General features: G+C 43.5%; 1 protein-coding gene across 1 annotated transcript in view; it reads left to right on the top strand.

Annotated features, from left to right (window-relative positions):
- Window positions 1–24,995, top strand: part of LOC107106243 (kinesin-like protein KIF13A) — a gene marked incomplete at its 5' end in the record, with an annotated part of 95,537 nt that overhangs the window by 47,703 nt on the left and 22,839 nt on the right. Inside the window, 12 exons of the mRNA XM_015406357.1 lie at window positions 2,579–2,665; window positions 3,432–3,598; window positions 3,912–4,122; window positions 11,901–12,063; window positions 13,474–13,614; window positions 14,940–15,089; window positions 16,475–16,636; window positions 17,768–17,941; window positions 20,816–20,967; window positions 21,238–21,370; window positions 21,464–21,610; window positions 24,081–24,119. Coding sequence (XP_015261843.1) covers window positions 2,579–2,665; window positions 3,432–3,598; window positions 3,912–4,122; window positions 11,901–12,063; window positions 13,474–13,614; window positions 14,940–15,089; window positions 16,475–16,636; window positions 17,768–17,941; window positions 20,816–20,967; window positions 21,238–21,370; window positions 21,464–21,610; window positions 24,081–24,119 — 1,726 coding nt within the window. The remainder of the gene's footprint in view (window positions 1–2,578; window positions 2,666–3,431; window positions 3,599–3,911; window positions 4,123–11,900; window positions 12,064–13,473; window positions 13,615–14,939; window positions 15,090–16,474; window positions 16,637–17,767; window positions 17,942–20,815; window positions 20,968–21,237; window positions 21,371–21,463; window positions 21,611–24,080; window positions 24,120–24,995) is intronic.

The raw sequence follows: 24,995 nt of genomic DNA, 5'->3' as shown, positions 1-24,995 counted from the left end.
AAAACAAGAAATTGCAAGTAGATAAATAGGTACCACTTTAGTGGGAAGGTAACAGCGTTCCGTGTACCTTGGTGTTTAGTCATGCCGGCCACATGACCACGGAAACATCTTCGGACAGCGCTGGCTCTTCGACTTTGAAACGGAGATGAGCACCGCAACCCTAGAGTCGGAGTCGACTGGCTTTCGAGCAAGGGAACCTTTACCTTTACCTTTTTTACTAAACAGTTATCTTTTCCTTCTTTTTCATCATCAATCAAATACTTAAATAATATAAGTGGAATACAGGACAATTGTTTCATTTAACCTGGTAGCTGTTACAGGCACTTGTTTAATCTCATTGATTAGTTGTCTTTAATTGTACTTTAGTCCTTTCTCTGAACTTTTTTGCCATATTAAACAAAATCAGAAATCTAGTAGAAAAATATTTTTAGGAAGATCGCTTTCTAATGTAAGTTACCTATTTTACCACTTAAAGAAATAGTGCCAAGTTATGGGACTACATAAAATAAGATAAGCATACATAAATGAGCATATTTTTTCCAATCGGCAAGATGTGTCTTATTGTTTTGTATTGCAGTGCTATGAATTAAAAACATAGAATTTGAAACAGATGGTATTCAACATGATGATAACATTGCATTACTAAGATTTTGTCATTTTGACTGGCAAGGATGAAGCAGCGTGTTGCTGGAAAAAATTGATAACTGAATAGCCTTTGTTTAATTTGGGCTTTGTCCAAAATGCTTAAGTAGGTACAAACTATGTTACCAGAGCTACAGTGGACAATAAATGAGTCATTTCATCATTGACTCTTGTGGGGCTAGAAAGTAACCTCTTGGTGATATGGTGGTGAATGCTGCTTCAGGTGGCTCAGGCTTTTTGTGTGTTTTTAAATATATATATCATACTTGGAACACTAAGTAATCAGATGTTTTAAATTTTGCCTTTCTAAGAGGGGGTCAAAACCCTGTTTCTCCCTAGGAGGAAATGAACTCAGATTTTACATCCCCCCCCCCCCCCAAGCTGGAAATGAAGACATTTTTATTCATTAGCTATGGCTAACATGTAGGATAAATGTCCTTCAGTTAAAGTAACCTGGGTTTGGAAGACTTTTTATAAAAGGGGAAGTGACTTATGTACAAGTCTCATTAAGGAGATTTTTAATTAGGTTTGTATAGCCACCAAATGAGAAGGGAGCACTCACTGGAGAAGACCCTGATGCTGGGAAAGATTGAAGGTCAAAGAAGACGGGGACGGCAAAGGATGAGATGGTTAGACAGTGTCATAGATGCAACGAACATGAAGTTGAGCCAACTTCAGAGGACGGCGGAAGACAGGAAGGCCTGGCGTGAGCTGGCCCATGGGGTCGCAAAGAGTCGGACTCGACTGTGCGACTGAACAACAAACAACAACAAAAATAGACTGCTTAAAGATCCTGTGACCCAGTTACTTAAACATATACGGTGTATGTTTCATTGCTAAAATAGATGTACTTCCTTTGTTTATAGCAAGGAGCTGTAGCTATAGCATCAGTAATCATTAGTCAGTAGGAATCAGCCTTCTGTTGTAGTTTTCATGACAACAACCAAGATATTTACATTCATACCAGGTATGCTTACTGTGTGGAGAGGAGGTAAAACTAGATCAGTTATTCCCTTAGTTTCTCCTAGTAGAGGATTCCCATTGCTGAATCAAGAATCCCTCTTCACTCTTCTTCAAGTTCAGTGAATACACAGCAAAAATATTGTCTGTTAACTGATGCTCACTTGAACCTGTGAACAGGCAAGATTTTTAAAAAGTGAAGTCAAAGTAAATTAATCTGCAGGGTCTGCAGTATGAAGATCATAGAATCACAGAGTTGGAAGAGTCCTTACAGGCCATCTAGTCCAACCCCCTGCTCAATGCGGGATCAGCCTAGAGCATCCCTAACAAGTATTTGTCCAGCCGCTTCTTAAAGACTGCCAGTGAGTGGGAGCTTACCACCTCCAGAGGCAGCTGATTCCACTATTGAACAACTCTTACTGCATAAAAGTTTTTCCTAATATCCAGCTGGCACCTTTCTGCTCATAACTTAAACCCATTATTGCGAGTCCTATCCTCTGCTGCCAACAGGAACAGCTCCCTGCCCTCCTCTAAGTGACAGCCCTTCAAATACTGAAGGACAGCAATCATGTCCCCCCATTCAACCTCCTCTTCTTCAGACTAAACATTCCTACGTCTCTCAGCCTTTCCTCATAAGGCTTGGTATTCAGGCCCCCAATCATCCTCATCGGTCTCCTCTCCATCCGCTCCAGTCTGTCCACATCCTTTATAGAAGCTCTAAGTCTGGAAGGAAATGGCAAGTAAACTAAAAAGCACTGAAGCTTTCCTTAGGCCTTCAGTATTATAAAGCAATATTAATAGTTGCAGGAGCTCTGTATGCACCTCTTCTCCATCCTACCTTTTTGATTTGTATTTGTGCTGTCACTGCTTTATCTTTAGCAGCAAGTGCTTCTATGGATTAGAATGAATACACATGTGATGGATTGCAATTGTTCTTATAGATCTTGTTTTATCAGCGTTTGCATTTTATTTTCAGATCTTGTGTAAATGGTACACTGGTATGTTCTACGACACAGCTGTGGCACGGAGACAGAATCTTATGGGGAAACAACCACTTTTTCAGGTAGCAGTTTTTATCTCTGTCTTATAGAACAATAACCGATGTATGTAGTTAATTTAAAACTCTCTTCAGTTGATAGTATTTTTTTATTCTTGCACAGAATTACTGTACATTCCCTTGGTTAATATGGGACATGTATGACCTTGTAGACTTTTTCAGCCCATTTGGGTTTTTTAAGCCACCCACACAAAGTTTTCTCAGACATTTTTCCTCGTAATATCAGTGGATCAGGGACAGCTTGTATATGTGAGTTCCTCTCAAAAATCAGGTTGATCTAATCAGAAGTTCAAGGCTGACTGATTGCACTTAAAGTCTGATGCAATCAGCATGTGTACTGACTGAGAGCAATAAACTTGCAAGCAACATGCAACCAAAGACCTCACACTGACTATGGCAGGTAAAATGTTCCAGTGTGGATCATTTTGTTTAATCTGGTTTGCCCCCCCCCAATTGTCATATAAACCCTGGTGGAGAAATACCACCATAATAAATTACACACGGATTCATTCTTCATGAAAGGATGACTATCCCTCTCCTTCCAGGCACTGTGGCAGCTAGCAGTTGCTTACTGCTCCAAGAGCTTCAGGAGCAACACACACATGCTCGCATTGTGATGTGCAGAAGAGCTGCAGTTAAGGCTGTAGCTTGTTGCATAGTTTCCTTTTTCTATGAGTAAGCTTGTAGTCTTCTCAATAGAATCAATCAGTCTATTCTTGCAAAAAAAATTACATTGACCTCTAGGAAATACCTTCTTGACTTTTAAAAACAGAATCAATTTACCTAAACGAAAGCGACGAGATTGGTTGAGAGAATCAGAAAAAGAAACGCTTTTAGCAGAACACGATCTGGATGCTGCTAGTGAAGCTTCTTCAGAACCGGACTATAACTATGAATTTGCACAAATGGAAGTTATAATGAAAACACTGAACAGTGATGGTAAGATGATGGTTGTTTGGGGCCACTGAAAATGCAGGAAGGAATGCAGAAATATTTAGACCACAAACTATATGTCTTCTTAGTCTGTTTTATTTTGTTGATGATCCCTGCATGAAACTCTAATAGAAAATGATGCATCGACTCTTCCTTCCCTTACCCTCTGTGCATGTGTTTGTTTTCCAGATCACTGTAGTAGCTCTGGACTTATATACTTTCCTGTGTTTTTGAAATAGCCTAATTTAGCTGTTACAAAGCAGTATTAATAGCTGTGGTGTGATAACAAATTCTAAGATGCGATTTTCTGCCTACCTAGATCCAGTACAAAATGTTGTCCAGGTCTTAGAGAAACAGTACTTGGAAGAGAAGAGGAGTGCTTTGGAGGAACAGCGGATGATGTATGAACGTGAATTGGAGCAACTCCGACAGCAGCTCTCACCCGAAAGGCGGTTTCAGGATTGCACTGACAGGCTTTCAGACACTATGCAGACTGCTCGGCAGAAAGTGAACCTCTGGTCAGAAGAAAGGTGAGAATACTTGGTCCTCCTAACGCACTCTTGCTGATTGTTGCTTAAATAGCTCTTCAGTTATTCTGTAGTTTAGAGCTGAGATCTGTGGAAATATTTTGCAACTTTCCTTGACTGGGAAAGGGGAGCAAATGTCATTGGGTGTCTTAACATGACTACAGCTCATCAGCCTAAAAAGCTTTTCTTTCGCAGATCAACTTGGTTCACAGTTTAATTGTCCAATTACACAGTATAGGTTCCACAAACCGAAATACATATTACTATCTTTACCTGAAAGAAAGATGACCCTCTCTTCATCAAAACAAGATTAAAGTCAAAAACAGGTGACCCTAAATGTAAGGTGACCCTGCTCTCCTTTCTGCAAGAAGTGCCGCGAGAAGAACTGCTTCCAACCCTAGGACCTGCCTGATAGTGGGCACTCTCCCCTCTCTGCCTCCCCACCTTCTGGCTACTGTCAGAAGATGGGGGCAGAGAGTGATACCCACCACCCATATCCCTGAGCTGCTTCAAGCCTGGAGAGCTAGGTGGTGGGCTCTCTTCTCTTTTCCCCCTGCAACTTCTGACAGTGGCTCAAAGATGTGGGACAAAAGGATGTTCCTATCAATGCTCCCTCTAAGCTGTGGAGTCTTGTGAGCAAAAATTCTACTTTGTGAGCTACTGCCATTAAAGTTGTGAGCGAGCAATTTGGCTACTTCATAAATTTGGTGCTTTCCGCATTCGCCCGCCACTCCACATGAACACACACATGAAACTGCCTTATACTGAATCAGACCTTTAGTCTGTCAAAGCCAGTATTGTCTACTCAGACTGGCAGCAGCTCTCCAGGGTGTCAGGCAGAGGTCTTTCACATCACCTACTGCCAGATCTTTTACCCGGAGATGCCGGGGATTGAACCTGGGACCTTCTGCATGCCAAGCAAATGCTCTGCCACTGAGCCACAGCCCCTCCCTCCACTCCAGATTTTCTCAGTGTTCGAGTCGAGGCAGTTTAAGTCCATTGCAAAACAGCATCCAAGTAACCCGGGGCAACAGCAGTTGACCACTTAAGGGAGGTAATGTATTGCAGAATGGGGGGGGGGAGAAAATAAAAAGGAGGTTGAACTTGATTTTAGTGCAGAATTGATTGGAGGACACCGCGGTGAACATGGATTTAAAAGGAGTGTGTCGAAAGGGCATTCATTTGCTCTGGAGCCCTCCTTCCTGAGCTAAGACAAAAATCTGTGAGCTGGAAGCTAAAAAACCCTGAGCTAGCTCACACTAACTCAGCTTAGTGGGAAACACTGGTGCCTACCATCTGGCATGGAGGGAAGGGTGACTAGAAAGAGTCACAACTGATAGATGGGACCAGAAGGCCTGTCTGGAGAGGTGGGGCCTGGCTCTGTTTATCATCTGGGTCACCATGACAACCTTTTATCCAAATGGAAGACAACACACCCATTTTGTAAAGTGAAAAAGGTTTTTAAAAAGTATTTCTTTTTGATAAATATGATACTTGTACAACGCATTTCCCTAAAAAGCAGAAGTATCATTTTATACATGAAAATGTAAGGTTCACTTAATTCTGGGCGCAGTGCCTGTGCGTAGAGGAGGGGAGACCACTTCAGCACAGCAGTTTGTCGCATTCCTTGATCAAGTAAAATGGGCAAGTTAGAAATGTTTATGAGAGCCATAGGCATGTGGCATATTCCCCCTGATAGCCTGGTGCAGGGCTGGTCATGTGCAAAGTTCCTGATTGTCTCCACACTTCAAGTTCAATGGCTAATGCTTTAAACATGAACTACAGTTATACAGTGGTTGACTGAAGCTGAGAGCAAGCTACATCAGAACAAAATCTGCATGTTTTTAGTACATCACAAGAAGCACATTACAGCTTCACATGGAGGTTTTAGGTTTCACCTTAGAAATCATATAATTTTCCTCAGACTCTTCATAAGGATGAATGATGGTATTTATTTATTTATTTTTGAATTTATATCCCGCCCTCCCCGAAGGCTCAGGGCGGCTTACAGAGAGGCATAAATGCCAGGTTAAAACAATAAAACAGTATAAAAAACAGTATAATAATACAGTGTAATACGATTTCTAAAATATCGGTGCTCCAAAGGGATAATGAAATCCAAGATGGGGTTCTGGAGATATTTGTACCAGAACAACAACAATATATGTCCCAGCAGCACTGTCATCCACCAGGAACGTCTCACACCCCCAATGATACCCGCTCAAGCGGTGGTAAAAGTGTGGTGATGGAGGAAGCGGTGATGGAATAGTGGTGGCGGCAGCTCCTACTCAAAAGCCTGGCGGAAGAGCTCCGTTTTACAGGCCCTGCGGAACCGCACAATGTCCCGCAGGGCCTGGATCTCTTCTGGGAGCTCGTTCCACCAGGTAGGAGTCGCCACCGAAAACGCCCTGACCCTGGTGACAGCAAATTTGATGTTTCTGGGGCCTGGAATGTCCTGGAGATTTTGACTCCCCGACCGTAGTGTCCTTGGGGGAACATGCGGGGAAAGGCGGTCCCTTAGGTAAGCCGGACCCTGGCCATATAGGGCTTTAAAGGTAAGAACCAGCATGGATCACTGTGGCCAGGTCATCACGGTCAAGGAAAGGGACCAACTGCCGCGCCAGCTGAAGATGGTAAAAGGCCAACTTGGCAGTGGCTGCCACCTGGGCCACCATCGTTAAAGAGGAGTCCAGGAGCACACCCAAACTCCTAATCTCCGATGCTGCCACCAAAGGCGCCCCATTGAAGGTTGGGAGAGGGAGCCCCAACCCTGAACCGATCCGACTCAAACCCAGGACCTCTGTCTTCGCTGGGTTTAGTTTCAGCCGACTCAGTCTGAGCCGACCAGCCACGGCCTGTAATGCCCAATGAAGGTCATCCGGGGTGGAGTCCGACCAGCCGCCCAATATTAGATAGAGCTGGGTGTCAACTGCATATTGATGACACCCAAGCCCACAACTCTGGGCAATCTGGGCAAGGGGGCACATGTAGATGTTAAACAACATCGGGGATAGCACCGCCCCCTGAGGCACCCCACATTCAAGAGGCCGCCTCTGGGACCGCTGACCCTCTATCGCCACCCTTTGTCCCCAACCTTGGAGAAAAGAGGCAAACCATTGAATGGCAAGCCCCTGAATCCCCACGTTGGCAAGGCGGTGGGCTAGCAACTGGTGGTCGACCATGTTGAATGCGGCCGACAGATCTAACAACAACAGTGCCGCCACGATCCAGATGCCTACGGCGGTCGTCAGTCAGAGCGACCAGTACCGTCTCTGTCCCATGATCAGGGTGAAAGCTGGACTAGAAGGGATCGAGGACAGAAGCGTCATCTAGAAAGCCCTGTAGCTGTATCGCCACCGCCCTCTCAATAAGTTTGCCCAAATAGGGCAAATTGGACACCGGCCGATAGTTGGCCAATTCGGCCGGCTCCAGAGATGGTTATTTCAAGAGAGGGCGGACCATTGCTTCCTTGATTGCCCTGGGGAACCGTCCCTCCAAGAGGGACTTGTTGACAATCTCCCGCAGGGCACCTCGAAACCCCTCGCGACCCGCTTTAATGAGCCAGGAGGGGCACGGATCAAGGTTACATGTAGTTGGTTGCACAGATACGAGCAATCTGTCAACTTCCTCCAGGCTGAGTGGGCTAAAACTCACTAAACCCGGCACCAAAGACGTGCAGGGGGCCTCAAGTTCACTCACTGTATCAATTGTAGCGGGGAGGTCACGGCGGAGCGACAAGACTTTCTCTGGAAAGTAGCTCACAAAAGCCTCACAACCGATGTCCAATTCCCTAGCATTTTGCCTGCCCTGTGGCAGAGCTGTCAAAGACTGAATCGTACTAAATAATTGGGCCGGGCGTGAGCTAACAGATGCAATCATGGTCGCATAGAAATCTCTCTTTGCGGCCTCGACTGCCATCTCATAGGATCTCATAAGTGTCCTATAGGATGTTCTTGAAGCCTCGTCGCGAGCACGATGCCACTGTCTCTCTAGTCGTCTCAGCTGATGCAGCTTCTGTGTATACCAGGGAGCCCACCTAGAATGAGTGCGGAGAGGATGCCTGGGAGCAATCTCGTTGATGGCTGAGGAGAGCCGGTCCTGCCAGTCCTCCACCAGCTCATCCAACGAATCTCCAGGGGGCTTCGGATCCCGCAAATCCATCTGGAGTCACATAGGGTCCATTTGGCAGCGCGGGCGAGCAAAAATCCGTTCGCCGCCTAAACAGAGTTGGGGTGGAAGATTCAGATGGACCTTCAGGGCCTGGTGGTCCGACCATGACACTGCCTCCGCAGTGATCCAGTCCACCATCACCCCAGCCGCGAAGATCAAATCGAGCGTGTGACTAGCATGGGGGCCTTAACAAGTTGAGAGAGTCCCAGTGCCGCCATGGACGACACTAGGTCTGTAGCCTGGCTGGAGGCCACGTCCTCAGCATGGACGTTGAAATCACCCAAGATGATCAGCCTAGGGTGCTCCAACGCCCAGCATGATACAGCCTCCAGCAGGGACGGCAGGCTATTGGCCAACCAAATCGCCAAACTCTCTTCAGCCACCAGCATCACCCCGACACACTCCGTGCCCACGATCTCCACAGCCGGGAGCAGTGTTCCCTCTAAGCTGAGTTAGTGTGAGCTAGCTCACAGTTTTTTAGCCTCTGGCTCACACATTTTTGTCTTAGCTCGAGAAGGATGGCCCCAGAGCAAACTAATTTATGCAGCAGCCAAATTGCTTGCTCACAACTTTGATGCCAGTAGCTCACAAAGTAGAATTTTTGCTCTCAAGACTCCACAGCTTAGAGGGATCATTGGCCGGGAGTGCCCTGAAGGAGTAAGCCTCCCGAATGAAAATAGCCACTCCTCCCCCCCACCCCCTAGTCCATGATTGGTGGAGGACCAAGAAACCAGGTGGGGCAAGCTGGGCGAGAGCTACCGTCTCCCCCTCCCTCACCCAGATCTCGGTCACGCACGCCAGGTCAGCCTGTTGTTCCATTACGAAGTCCCGGAGGATTGTGGCTTTGTTGTTGATAGACCTGCTGTTGCACAACACCAATGACGGAGGGGGGTTCTCCATCTTGGCCCCACTGCCGGCCCCCCTTGGGATGGGCCGTAGGCTGGAAGGGTGCCGAGCCGTTCCATTTCTCCGCGTCCTTCCCTTAAAACCCCGTCTAGGCCCACCGCAATACTTCCCCCTCCCCAAGAGCACCGGAATCTGCTGTCCAGACATTTCCTACAACAACAGAAAGATCACAGATTCACTCCTAATGCAACAGACTAAATGCTACCTACTCCTCTGCTACCAAATGCAATCAAAGTGCTGCAAACAAAATACAATTTGCCTGACCTAATGGTCATACAGGGAACCTAATTACCTACACACTTAAATCCCTGAAAGACTCAAACACACAATCACATTCATTCATCCCGCAGCACTCATCAACTTTCCCCTAGTAGACAAAACCAATACACCCACCCCCACTACTTCAAAACACACACAACGATTGCTAAAACAGAGTGAATATTACATCTACAGCTGTTCCAGACTGGAGGTATCCACTGTCACTTCCAGCCCTTGAAGAAGTTCCCAATACTCGCCACTAGAGGGCTTCGCTTGGTTTTGAGTCCTCAGCTCTTCTCGGCTGCAATACAGAGGCCTTCCAGCCTTGCAGTCCGATTTATCCACCCAATCGTGGGGACTTAGGGCAAGAAGATCACAGTCCATTTGTGGGACCCATTCCACAACGCCAGTCCAGCTGGAGGGACCCAAAAGGCCAATGTTCTGTGTCCCCCAGTTGACTCGAGCACAACGATCTCCGTGAGCTAACCACTCGCCGCCCAGCCTGCCAAAGGGACTACTCGTTGCTCAGCCCACCAAAGGGACCCAAGAAAAGTAAAGACCTCCTCCTGGTCCCCTTGTCGCTGGCCTCCGCTACGTCATCTCCTCCGTCGGCTCCACACTCCCAGGCGCTTTGGAAACTGCACCTGCCGCTCCAATGGTAGCCGCTCACTGGTCCCGTCGAGATGGTGGTCTCGCAGTCAGCCCAGATGAACAGGGTCCTAGGTACCCCACGGCCCTCTTGAGCATCGTCTAGGAGAGCCCCGTGCTGCCCTGCAGAACCTCCCAGTCGTGCCCGTGTTTTTGCCCCACCCCAAGAGTGGAAAAGCAAGCGTACATGAGGGCCTCCGCGCTGAGCACCGACTCCTCCCAGCCCCGCGGTCGGGCTTGCACCGCACTGGGAGCACGGCGATAGATGTCTCAAGAGGCCCTTACACTGTACTGCAGCTCCCGCAGACAGCGTTGCTGGATGTAGGCCGCGCCAGGGAGGAAGGGGGCGATAAATTTCGTCGTTCCAGAGCCTTCGGGCGCTGCAGAGCTTGTAATCCCCACCAGCTCCTGGTATTCCTTGCTTGGTAGGACATATTAGATTAAATTAAATTACTTATAATGGAGAAGCTCGAGCACCTGAGCTCATTCCCGGTCGCCATCTTGGTTACAAAAAGCTTGGATTAAAGCAGCTGGTAAGAAGACACTGTAAAACATTGTAAAGCCACCTTCCCACACAATTTAGAGTCCTCAAGCTGGCAAAAAATAAAAACATTAAAACAACATTTAAAACACCCATGGGTATGTATAAGGCCATTAAAAATTATTAAAACACCTGAATGGAAGGATCAGTGAGAGACTGCCAAACAAAATAGAAAAGTATCCATCCACTGGTGGAAGACAGAGGGACAGATGAATCTAGGGTTGCCAGGTCCTACTTGGCTTCCAGTGGCGGGGCTTCCTGGTCTGTTCCAGGATCCTCTAGTGCACGCCGCAGTGAGATCACCCAAAAGTGATGTCATCGTATTGCTGACATCGGGAGGTGACGCTCTTGTTTTTGGGCAAAACTCTATGGTTTGAGCCCAATTTTACCATACAGTTTTGCCCCAAAACTAGAGCATCAAACCCCCCCCCCCCAATGTCAGGAATGTGATTATGGCATTGGGGGCCATTTGTGGGTGGGTGGCCAGCTGGAAAGGGGCCCACAAAAGTTTGGGAAACCCCGCCCAGACCAGGGGCCTGGCAACATTAGATGAATCTCTCTGAGGGGAGAGTTCCATCATTTTAGTGACACAGCCAAGAAGGCCTGTTCTTGAGTTGCCTCCACCTACCTTCCAAAGCCTGGCCTTCAAAGATGACTGTAGCATTCAGGTACATTCATATTGGAGTAGATGATCCTTAAGGTATGCTGCCACCAAGTCATACTGGGCTTTAAATGTCTATAGCAGCTCCTTTAAAGAGGCCTGGAAGCAAATTGGGAGCCAGTGTAGGTGGAACAAGACTGGAGTTCTGTGGTCCCTACTTCCACCAGAATTCTTGCTGCAGCATTCTTCAACAGTTTAACTTCCAGATACTCTTCAAGTACAGCCCCATGCAGAGAGCATTGCAGTAGTTTGGATGTTCCAGGATATCTACCACTGTGGCAAGCTCTTTTTCAGCAGAAATTCATGAAGGAAATCATTCCGTCTGTGCAACATATTCAAATCGTACAGAGAAAATGTAGAGATGGTTTTAGTATTTTTGTTTTAAATAGGGTGTCTACCTGGACTAGTAACTGATGTTATGACCTCTTGAAAACATTGGACATAACATTCTAGACTGTAAATTTATGATTACATTTATTAAGATTATCTTAGTGATTTCTTAATAAAAGACCCTCCCAAATCTCCCAGATAACCTTTTTTTTCTTTTTTCTTACTAATAATAGGTTCCTTTGTTTTCCATTTTCTGTTTTCCTACAGGGATGAGTTATTTCGACAGAGCCTAGCTAAATTAAGAGAGCAGATAGTTAAAGCTAATACACTAGTGAGGGAAGCAAACTTCTTAGCAGAAGAAATGAGCAAACTAACAGATTATCAAGTGACCCTGCAGATCCCTGCTGCTAATCTGAGTGCTAACAGGAAGGTAAGAAATGAAAACTGAAAGATGCATGTTTTCTTAGCCTTCAAAAGAAGCAGTCATTTGGGTCCAGATATAAAGTATGGTACTTCTTTTGTACATGTGTGTGGGAAAATAGAGAAATTATAAGCACTAAATACACAGACTGGATTGTCCGTGGAGGGGGAGTGAGTTTTTCTGATTTCCCCCTCTCATTTGTCCCTCATAATATTTCTGGGAGTCCCCTGTACCCCAGAAACCACATTTTTGAGAGCCTTAAAGGGCTGCAGTGGGGGAGAAGAAGCAGAAAAGTTCTGTTCTGCTGATGGAATTATTTTCCATTTGTTAAATCTGAACTTTGGAGCCAACCCAGCGGTTACTGCTTCTGTAATCTTTCTCTCTCAGTATTCTTCAATTATACACATACACCACAGAGACATGACTTTCATGCCTGTGCTGTGACCAATGCTCCCTCTAAGCTGTGGAGTCTTGTGAGCAAAAATCCTACTTTGTGAGCTGCTGGCATTAAAGTTGTGAGCGAGTGATTTGGCCACTGCATAACTTAGTTTGCTCTGGAGCCATCCTTCCCGAGCAAAGACAAAAATGTGTGAGCTGGTGGCTAAATAACAGCTCACACTAACTCAGCTTAGAGGGAACATTGACTGTGACTCTTAACAGTAGTGATTTTTAGCTTTATACTGAGGAAATGCTAGATGCCATTAGAAGTGGAAATAATCCACAATAGTATTAGCTTTAATTTTGATCAAGGGCCAACTCAGAAATCCAGTAAAGGCAAATGCAAACAGCGTTTCATTTGTATGAACAAAGGTGTAATCTGCATATAGTACTATAGCTTAAGTAAAGGTAAAGGTTCCCTTGCTCGAAAGCCAGTTGAATCCGACTCTAGGGTTGCAGTGCTCATCTCCGTTTCAAAGCCGAAGAGCCAGCGCTGTCCGAAGACGTTTCCGTGGTCATGTGGCCGGCATGACTAAACACCAAGGTGCACGGAATGCTGTTACCTTCCCACCGAAGTGGTACCTTACTGACATACAAATAAATGGGTTAGTGCAGCCCAAATTTGCAGATTTAGATATATAGCTATGTATCTATATTTATATATTTTATAAATATATGTTTATAAATTTATATATATTTATATATTTTATAGATATGTATTAATAGATAGATAGCATGTGCCTTCTGATCTATTTAGTTATTCTGAACTTTTTCTGACAACTTCTGATATGAAAATATGTTGTAAAAATAGAAATATGCATTATGTAAAATGTGTTTTTTTTAAGACTAGTGTCACCCAGCACTCTTACATATGAGTTCAGGAAAAGTAATGGAGAGTAGATAATATACGGTATTTTAGAAATGCTTGAGAATATAATGAAAATTGAAATGCTTCTTTAATACGCCTATTTTACCACTCAGAGAGGGGTGATAGTAAGTGAACCAGCTATTCAAGTCAGAAGGAAAGGAAAAAGCACTCAGGTCTGGAGTATTGAGAAGCTGGAGAATAAGCTAATTGACATGAGAGATCTGTATCAAGAATGGAAGGGGAGAGTCCATGAGGTAATAAACCATAAATTTTCAGCGTTGCCAACATGCTTCCCCCAACACTGTTTTTAAGAAGAGTGTGTCTGTAAACTACATATACAATTGTTGCATGTTTTATTTTTTATGCTATTGAGTTTATTACAATATATACACAAAACAAGAACACATCAGTATCGTACAACCTTGTGATAAGTAAGACACTGAACGTATAAGATGCATAGAACGTCATACAAAAATACTTCTCAATTATGTTGGATTAGAGAAGTAGCTCGTAACACCAAATTTAAATCAACCAACTACCAAGCATAACATACAACCTTTTTAATGTCAGACATTAAGTGAGTGCACATGAACCAATTTTATGAGGTAAACTCTGCACTGTTTTTCAAACACCATTGCCCCCATCTGATTGCATCTTAAAATTGGGTATGCATTTAAGAAATGACTGGTGGAGGAAAGTGTCATCAAGTAACAGCTGACTTACTGTGACCCTGTAGGGTTTTGAAAGCCGAGAGACAAACAGGTGATTTGCCATTGCCTGCCTGTGTGTAGCAACCCTGGACTTCCTTGGTGGTCTTCAAGTACTAATGGTGGTCATCCAAGAACTATTGAGGGCCGGCCCTGATCTGAGATGATCAGGCCAGTCTGTGCCATCTAGGTCTGGGAAGAATAGACTACATAGAATTTATTTGAAATGTATTGTTTCTATAAAGCTGTGTTTGGATACGCATGTTTTATTGAATATTGCTTTAAGTTATTTCTCTCTTGGACCCTTTCTCTCTGTGTACAGGGAATAGTGTATGATTAGTCATAAACCCTTACAATTTTCATTACTTGCCACCCCATGAGAAATTTTAGTTTTCTTCCATAATCTATCCCTACAAAATTATCAGCAATATAACCTGCTATTTTAAGTGGATTGGCAATAGCTCATATGACTTAGATTTCTGCGGTTTGCTTTTGTGTTAAGCTTCATTTTCTTGCTTGCAGTGGTAAAAATATTATCTTGTATAAAATTCATATTTCCTAAAACAGAAAGAAGTGTGGCAGTTTCACACATGTTGAATTTTGTGTGAAGAATTTTAGAATTCTATATGTAACTAGAATTCCTGAAAGTCTAGATTCTTCTTATTTTATCATATAAGCTTTAGTCATCACAATTATTAGATTCTAACACAGGTAATGAAACATGTAGAAATACACGGTTCAGGGTCTGAAGTCTCTCAGTGGCTACCTCTGCTTCTCTCTTTGTTCTACACATAGTTGTATAACCTTATAGGGTATCTAATAATTATTGTTTATACTTTTGTCACTTTTCAAATATTGCCTTTAAAAAACAGGTGAAGAGACACGCTGGCAAAAAAGGTGACCCTTTCTATGAAGCACAAGAAAACCACAATTTAATTGGTGTCGCAAATGTCTTCTTGGAGTGCCTTTTCTGTGATGTTAAACTTCAGTATGCAGTGCCAATAATTAGCCAGCAGGGGGAGGTAAGGTTAAATTATTGGTGCTGCCTAGGTGGTTCTGTGTTTGTGATGGTGATGCTTTGCCACAAAGAGCCAAAGAGATGTTGCTTTCTGAGGTGTGCATTGTGCAGTCCTTATTTGCATTGTTGCTGGTGTTGCAACCTTTTCTAGTCCTTGGCTCAAAAGGAGGCAATGTGTATGTGGCTTGAAGGGAAGGAGGAATTACGCAGTAAGCTGATGTCCAATGAGAATAGGAGGCTGAAGGAAAACCACAACGATCCCAGTGAACAGTCCTATGGCATTATCAACAGAACAGAGTGGACATACGAGGAGAACTTTGGAGCTCCAGGAAACCTAAAGTGGTGGACAGGAAGTAAGGGGTTAAATTTTGAGTACTGAATGAAACTCGTCCTCCAGCTCTTTGGTTGTAGGACCTTGGCTGTCCAACCAGCCTTTAGTAGCAAAATAAAAAGAACTGAGTAACTGCTGTTGGGAATAACAGCAGCTTTCATTTTACTACTAAATAGGTAAATTGTGAGGCTACTTGACTAAGCAAACCAGAACTTATTTATTTTATTCATTTATATCCTGCTTTTCTCCCCAATTGGGGGTGGGGTGGGCAAAACAGTTTACATTGTTCTCCTCTCCTCCATTCAAAACAGCAGTATGAGGTTGATTATGCTGAGAGTGTGTGACTGGCCCCAGGTCACCCAGCGAGCTCCCATGGCAGAGTGGGGATTCGAACCTGGGTCTTCCAGGTGCTTCTTTAACACTGTAACTGACCACTACTCCACAGTGGCTCTTTGTGAGTCTGTCTATAGAAGTCTGGTGCTTACATGTACTTTTGTAGCCTCAGTGCGTTCTGAGACAAATATGAGAACGATAGTATGTGATTTGAACATTTTTGCACAGGTGTTTGGTGTAGTGGATAAGTGTGCAGACTCTAATCTGGAAGAACTGTGATTCCCCACTCCTCTAATTGCAGCTGCTGGATGACCTTGGGCATGCCATAGTTCTGTCAGAGCTGTTCTCTCAAGGACAGCTCTGGAAAGAGCTCCTCAGCCCCACCTACCTCACCGGGTGTCTGTTGTGGGGAGGGGATGGGAAAGGAGATTGTAAGCCACCCTGAGATTCCTTCGGGTAGTGGTGGGGTATAAATCCAATCTTCCTCCTCCTCCTCTTCCTCCTCTTCTTCTTCCTCTTCCTTCTCCTCCTCTTTTTCTTCCTCTTCCTCCTCCTCCTCTTCTTCTTCCTCTTGTTCCTCCTCCTCGTCTTCCTCTTCCTCTCAGTTTTGGAAGATTCAGATAGAAATGTGTGTTTGTGTATGTGTTCATATATACATGTCTGTTAGGTGAGTGACTGGTGTTAACCTAGTATGTTCAGATCTCCAAAATGTTTTTGCGCTGTAGGTTGCAGGACGTCTGCACATCGAAGTGATGCGTGTCACTGGTGCTGTTCCTGAGCGTGTGGCAGAAGACGACTCTTCTGAAAACTCCAGTGAAAGTGGAAGCCTTGAGATCATGGACAACAATGGAGAGATTATTCACAGGCCTAAAAAACTCATCTGCAGGGTTAGAGTACTACTACCACTTATTCACTAATATTTAAAAGGAGAAATACTTTGGCAAAATAAAATACTTGGACTTATTTGGGATTATTTTTTTAAAAACCCACAAAAACATTGCTGCTGTCGGAAATGCTTCTGCCGCTGGGCCAATCCCAGTGCTATAGTGCGTACAGCATGAGAGATCTCAATATAGTCATTGTGGGGTCTGTGTTCATACTAAAAAAATCCTTGCCACAGCTGTAAAGTTTACAGTGTTAGAAGAGCCTTCTGCTTGAATAGTGGGTAAAGTAATCAGTTGACTAAATTAGTTTTCATTTAAAAGATGTGATAACTCCATAACAGAACTATGGTTAGATAATATGCATATAAAATCAGCAGTGCTGCCCTTGGTGATATGCATGTATGCACATGGATTACTTTCAAAACAGTTCCAATTATTTTGATCTGTTTAATACGAGTGGGGACCCACAAGGACTCATAAGGCAGGAGAAATTCCTTTTCCTCTCCCCAGTGGTCCATTCCCCCTGCTATTTCCATTTCTTTGTCCTCTCTTTTTCCCTTCTTGCTGCTTGTGCCATTTCCCCATCCTCTTCCTTCTGTCTCCCATTCCCCACACCATCTCCTAGTTGCCACTTTGTCTGTTTCCTGGTTCCTCTCCCTGCTACACTCTCATCCGTGTCCTTCCCTCCATCATCCTGCTACAACTTGCTATTTTCCTTGTTTCTATAGCAACCCTAAATGCTCCCTCTAAGCTGTGGAGTCTTGCTAGCAATAATTCTACTTTGTGAGCCACTGGCATTAAAGTTGTGAGTGAGCAATTTGGCTACTGCATAAATTAGTTTGCTCTGGAGCCATCCTTCCTGAGCTAAGAGAAAAATGTGTGAGCCAGGACACTTTTTTTGGTGATGCTTTCATGTGTATTCATTGTTCTTTACTTTTGAATTTTTTAAAGCCAAACTTCATTTTTTAAGTTTATGGGAAATACACATTCCTTGGCTAAAGTCGGTATCAGAAAATACTGTATGTATCTGTGTAGCTATTCAAATCCTAATTCTCCACTAAATAACTGGTTATTTTATTTTGAAACAACTACCAAGCATTGAAATTGCTGAATTTCACTTCTCTTGTTTTCTAGGTAAAAATTAAAGAGGCAACGGGTCTACCATTGAATCTCTCAAACTTTGTGTTCTGTCAATATACCTTCTGGGATCAATGTGAGCCAACTGTTGCAGCACCAGTTGTAGATCCAGATGTGCCTTCACCTCAAAGCAAGGAGGCCCAGTTTACAGTCATTTTCTCACATTGTAAGGTAATTATTTTGTGGTTTTGTTTTAGAGAACACATTGAACTTAAGTATATAATACCATTATCCTGCACGGATAAAGGAAAGTTGTTCACTTACCATGAAGTTCTCTTCTCAGTGGTTCTAGGGTGGGACAGTCATGTGTAAAAGCTCCCCCTTGTTAGAACCTGGCCCATGGGATAACATCCTGGCAAGACACTAACATGCCCAGGAGGCTTGCCAGAGTCGAGAGGGACTCTTGAGATTCCTGCACCACTTCCTGTATTAGCACCTTGATCTTGTTGGTGCTCAGCAAGGTCATGTCCAGGTGGAGGATCTGCTGTGCTTGAAGGAAAATACAAGAATACTCCTTTCTCAGAAAGGCTTTGTACCTGCCCATTAAGCGAGGTTGAGACTACAGAGCACATGTTTTTTAGATGTCCGTATTATAAGGTGGCGCATAATAAAATCACTCCGCTGACTGAACAAATTCTGGGTCTTTCCGAAAAGCTAGACTCGAGTTTCTTTATCTGATAGAAACCCCAAAATTACCCACCAAGTAGCCAGTTTCTTTATGGTGATAGTCAGATCACGGAAACTCTAAGGTAGCTAGTTAGATATAGTTGTTTGATATTAGATTAAATTTTAATTTGCTTTTAATGTGTCACTGATGTATCTCAAAATCTTGGAATATTGTAAAGTTGTACTTCTTTTTGTATGACTGGTCTAAGGACTGTAGAAATAAATTGATTGATAAATTAATTGATTGATCTGCTGTACTGGAATGAGCCAGGAAATGGTCCAGTCCACCTTCACCGATGCCTGGGAAAGTAGTGGGACCTGATGAGGATGTGATCCAGGTAAAGGAAGACTGAGATTCTGGATGTACGCAGAAGTGTGACCAGGGAAACCAGTGCTTTGATGAATACTCCAGCCCAAATACTTCAGCCCAAAGGAGAGAGCATCACAAGCTCCATCTTGCTGCCCTCTTTAACTACCTTGACCCCAAAGGATGACTCTGGCAAAACAGGATACGCTTAGCTACAGGCTTCCAGGATACCAGGGTGATGTGAAGATAGCATCACAAGCCTCAGAGCCCCTTCTCAGCTAGACCGAGGACAGGCAGTCAGAGCATTCTTCAATCCAATCCTGAGGGACAGACGTTTCCTCAGCAGCAGCCTCATGTCTTCGGAGGGAGGAACAGAGGAAGCTCTTGGCCAAAGCACGGAGGCCCCACAGCATTCCTCCCCTTCCAGGGAGAGAACCTTGGAGTGAAGGGGAGGGTATGCCAGAAGGGCATCCCTAACCCTGCTCCTGCAGCAACAGAAGGTGGATCCCCTCAAGACAGTCAAAGAGGGAAAGAGAAAACAAGGAAGCTGTGTGGTTTAACATGCCCAGTAAGATGCCCACCTGTCTGCAAGCCAGATAGGACTGAAATTGGGAATTGTGAGAGAAGCCCCTCCCACTAGGAGTCAGTAAAACACTGATGACCTTGCCTGTCTCCAGGGGCAGCTTCTACCCATGAGTCATGATTCCCCACCACCCCCGACCACTGGAGAATGGGAGAGGGGGCGTGTGAGGAACTGTATTGTTCACATACAAACCAGCACTGCCCTAACTTACTGCAGTACACTACCCAAAACTGATTTTCACTAGGCGTCTCCAGAAAGGTGTTAGTGACCCTGGTTTATCCTGAAAACAAGTGCCATGGTAAAGATCTGCTTTATTTTAGGTCTTTATTTTATACCCCACTCTTCTCCCTGAAGGTATCCAAAATAGCTTATGGCAAAAAAGGCTCTGTACACACAATCCAAAAAACAACATAATAGCAACATAACAGTAAACTAAATCATGGACAGGTCCTGGTCTCAGATGCTGGATCCTCTGAAGGCCTAGGATGCAAAAGCCGTGGTCTTAAGAGCCAAAGGGCCAAGAGTCCTTCAGCTTGCATCTCTGGCTGTGCCCAAGCTTTATAGGTACCTGAACAGCAGGAAGTGGGGGAAAGCCTCAGCAAGACTGTGCAGCTGGTAAAGGTGTTCCTTCGCTCTTGAAGCAACCTCATCTGTTCCAGCTGGGTTGGAATTCCCTTGTCTGATCTTGGAACAAGGATTGTTCCAAGAAGTCATGAAGCCCAAACAATCTGAGCAGTTTTCCATGTCATGTGAGTGCAGTTTTTAACACCTGTGGTTAAATTGCAAAGTAACTTGGTGATTAAAACCATCAAGGTGAGAATATCAGAATATCAGAAAAATAGAAAACAAAATAATGATTTAAACCTGCTCTCTTCTTTGTCTGACTCGGGTAGGGCTGGTAGAATTTTTTGAAATCTGCAATTTTTTCCTTAAGTATCAGAGAATCCAAGGTGAAATCATCTACCTGGTTCCTAGACAGCCCATGTCCTGAACAGTTTTTCTAATCGTATATGTAATGCAGGTACCAGGGAAGTGATCAGTGCCTGATCTCTCCATTCAAGGGTTCTCCCATCCTTGTTTAAACCTCTCTCATTTGGGGTAGTGATGCCATGCATCCATGCTACTAGTACCATGGGTCAATTTTGTTGAGCCATTCATGACCTCAGAAGCAAGAACATGCGTATTTTGCCTCTTTTAAATATAAGAATATTACATTTGTTATGTTCCTCAACAATAAAATGTTTGGATTTGGGCTGTTTCACAAATTAATAAATGTGAATATTGAAATTTACTTGTGTTAAAAAAAAAGAAAGAAAGAAATGTACATGTGAATAGGTTTCTGGAATTATTTGCTTCCACTAGGAGCTTTTACAACAGTGCCCTGTTAGAGCTTGCAAACTGAATATATGCTATAGTTCCCCCCCCCCCATCACTAACTATTGACAAAATTTATGATCAGTTAACTGCAATAAATATTTCAACTATTCAGGAGTACACAGTAAACGTAACAGAAGAATTTCTGGAGTTCATGGCAGATGGAGCACTTGCTATTGAAGTATGGGGTCACCGCTGTGCTGGAAATGGCAGTTCTGTATGGGAGGTGGATTCTCTTCATGCAAAAACCAGGTCCTTGAGAGACAGGTAACACTAAGTTTATATTATTCTGCTGGTGGTGAAGCCTCACCACAAATAGTATGTTTGGGGGGGAGGGGACAGTGCACATGTGCCATGAGTAACTGGATTGGGGATGAGAATAATGGTGCAATAAATATGTGAGGGATGTAGAGAAGGTGTACATGAAAAAACATGTGTAGCTAGGAGAGAGAAGATGCTTCTAGATATGTTCTACTGACATATTAAGCAGAACATTAGTACAGTTCTTACTGCTTATTGGATTGTCTTTAAAAATAGGTGGAATGAAGTAACACGGAGAATTGAAATGTGGGTTTCAATTCAAGAACTGAATGAAATGGGGGATTATGCAGCTGTGGAACTCCACCAGGCAAAGGATGTAAATACAGGAGGAATTTTCCAGCTTAGACAGGTACAGTGTATTTTTCTCCATTTAGGAAATTGTGTGAATGTAGCAATAGTTCTTTGCTATGCTTTAACTTTTTTATTCTGTTTATGTAACCAGGGCCATTCTCGTAGAGTTCAGGTGACAGTCAGCCCAGTGCAGCATTCAGGAACACTGCCGCTTATGGTGGAAGCCATTCTCTCAATTTCTATTGGTTGTGTGACTGCCAGGTCAACCAAATTACAGAGGGGCTTGGACAGTTACCAGGTAGGATAATGGGTATTAACTATTGAATTATTACAGTCTGATACAGACTTATTGTGTTTTTTGCCCTTTAAGGATATGAGCTATGCAAGACCTTCCTTTGTCGTACTGTGAAGAATTTGTAAGTTAGTCAAAGAGAACAGTTCCAAAAGTTTTAAACCAAACTTATTTACCACCACATCCTTTGCTGAGCAGTCAAAGAAGTGTGCATGCACAGCAAGCCAGCTCTTAGGTCTATTTCTCCTGAACCTATTCTTGCGTTAAAATCTCCACATAAAATAATGTGGAGGATGGAATGTTGGGAGATCAACAATTCTAGTGTTACAGTTAGGTAAAGATAAAGGTTCCCTTGCTCGAAAGCCAGTCGAATCTGACTCTAGGGTTGCGGTGCTCATCTCCGTTTCAAAGCCGAAGAACCAGCGCTGCCCGAAGACATTTCCGTGGTCATGTGGCCGGCATGACTAAACACCAAGGCGCTCGGAACGCTGTTCCCTTCCCACTGAAGTGGTACCTATTTATCTACTTGCAATTTCTTGCTTTCGAACTGCTAGGTTGGCAGGAGCTGGAACTAGAGACGGGAGCTCACTCCATCATGCGGCACACTCAGGTCTCGAACTGCTGAACTACTGACCTTCCACAGCCTGCAGTTCAGCGTCTTAACCACTTGAGCCACCGCAGCTCCTTATAGTGCATCTCAAAAGCACACCCCCCCCCAACCTGTGAATCTGAGCCATTAGGAGGAATATATGTATTTACACATAGAATGGTTCCAAATTGAGGACCTTTAACTAATAAAGTCTGGAAGTTATTGGGATGATTATTCTCTAACACCTGGACTTCAACTTTTAAGACAACTGTATCAGTACTCTGTCTGGCATTAATATTCATAGCACCAAAGTATTCTTGGATGAGAATTCACTTGGTGGCTCCTTATCAGCCATCTTTTCCCTACCTATTACTATTATTTCCTTGCTTTGGTCACTTGTCTAGACTGCTATAGCCACCCCAACTCACCCCACATATTTCCTTTCTTAAGCCTTTGCCCTAGCTACTATATTGTCATCATGTCTCAAAAAAGGATATTGAAGACATGGAAAAAGTGCAGTAAAAGGCAATGATTATGGGGCTAGTGTGCGTGCCCTGTGAGGCCAGGCTGAAGCAACTGAGTTTTTTCTAGGTTAGAAAAAAGATGACTGAAAAGTGACGTGATCAAGGTCTACAAAATTATGCACAGGTAATGCAATAACGGGGGGTCATGCTTATATAAGTGAATCCAGTGGATTTAATTGACCTGATTGGATTTAAGACATACCAAAAAACTCTTACCATACACAGCTATACATTATGCTGGAAGTTGTAAAAGAACCTGTTAATTTAAAAAGTATTCCAAAAAGAAAACAAAAAGAAAACAAAACTAAATGAACAATGGCCTGAAATCTATAATATGCAAGAAAATGCTGGCATCTACTATTACTAAGAATTTAGATAATGCTAATGGCATACTAAGCTTTGTGCAAGATAAAAGGTTGTCAGTCCCTGCCTGAAAAAAGTCAGCATTTTATAGAAAGCAATTGGCATTGTCCCATTTTATGCTTTTTAATACTTGAATTTATTGGTCTTGAATTTATTGGTCTTGAATTTCATTTTGTACCTTGAAGTCAGATTCTTTAACTATGGAAACCATGCTTAATATTCATCATGTCTCTAGGGAAATAATCACTTTTATCTGCTTCTTACCTGATAACTGATTTGTTTTACTTACTGTTGTTTAGTCTGGTTTTACACCCAATTGTGCACTTACTTTAGTTCTTTGTAACTGGTCTTTCTCTGATATACCTGTGAAAGTGTCACATGGCAATATCAGAGTCCTACCAAATATATGATAGTAAACTCAGACTGTAAGGAACCAATGCTCTCTGGTCTGGGGAGGGTGAGCCAACAATGGCTTTACTTGCTGAACTGAAATTGATTTTTTTTAAAAAAAATGTGTCTAGTTCTTAGAGCTATATGCATAGTTTAATGTACACAATCTCTAGTGGATGTCTGGTGAGGAAGTCTTTGACATTTCTAGTAACCTGTTGTGAGGGGACTAAATCTAATATCCCCTCCCCTCAAAATATGTGATCAGTGCACCACCATCAACTTTTGTGGCAGCTGATTTCATCCAATTCCTCTCCAGGAATGAGGAACGTAATCTGGTGAATGAATTATTGCTTTGTGGAATCAGTATTGGTGCAGAAACCCTGTTTCATACATTGCTTGAAGTTCGTGATAGAGGGGAGGGGCACCCATATGATTTCCCTCCATTTTAGTGGTCCACTGGCAGTAACATTAGAACTGATGTTAAATTTGCCAGACTTATTTTTAATTAATTTGTGTCTACGTTTACATTTGTAAATGATCTTTATTTGTGGTGTGTTGCCAAGAAAAATGCATGTTCTTTATGTTTACAAAGTTTATTTTTTTCTACCAGAGAGATGATGATGATGATGGTGATATGGATAGTTATCAGGTATTGCTGCTGTTGCTGTCAAATCACATGGCATGAGGCACAGCTAATGCTAATAGTTTTTAATTCTGAAAGGGACTGTAGATGACTACTGATACACACAAAAAAGCTTTGACATACTGTCTTCCTTCAAAGGCTTCTGTTGATTACAGAACAAGCCATTCCAATGTAATTTGACTGTACACTGTGTTTTCTCATGTGGCCTCTCTCACTATAATTGCATATGTAGGTGGGCTGTTGTCCATTATGCTGGAATAAGATTTTGTTACTCTGAAGTGCCACAGAGACTCCTGTTTACTTTTATCAACATGTTAGATTATCTGTACATGTGAGTTACATGAGAGGATTCAACAGAAAGCTAGAATGGTTTCTTCCATCATGTAAAACCATAATTGCATGTAAAATAATGATTCAACATCCATACTCGTTATTGATTTTATTAAGATGACAGTGGGTTGGATCCCACTAACTTTTCCCACTAACAGAAGGCAATTCTTTCATTGGAATGGAACTTCTTTGCCTTTTCCCTCTTACTGCAGCGCACTGATCTACCTGAAATGCTGTCCTTGGGAGAGGAATAGCATGGGAGACACTACGACCGATTTCCCACAAGCTGCTGCTCCGCCCTCGCTCTTCCCTTTCCCCTGATTGTATGTGTCAATTTCCCACTATTTGCTGCACCGCGGCATTTTGCCCTGCAGCTTCACCCAATTTCCCCCGCGTCTATTCATTCCCTGTTTTTTGAGGATCGAGTAGACGCGGGGGAAATAGGGTGAAGCTGTGGGGCAAAATGCGGCCGCACAGCAAATAGTGGGAAATTGACACATATGATCAGGGAGAAGAGAAGAGCGAGGGTGGAGCAGCGCTTGTGGGAAATCG

The sequence above is a fragment of the Gekko japonicus genome, unplaced genomic scaffold, assembly GCF_001447785.1.
Source record: "Gekko japonicus isolate JY-2015 unplaced genomic scaffold, Gekko_japonicus_V1.1 scaffold2623, whole genome shotgun sequence".
NCBI classification, from domain to species: Eukaryota; Metazoa; Chordata; class Lepidosauria; order Squamata; family Gekkonidae; genus Gekko; species Gekko japonicus.
The sequence above is the reverse complement of the archived record's forward strand: the minus strand, read 5'-3'. Positions and strand labels throughout refer to the sequence as shown.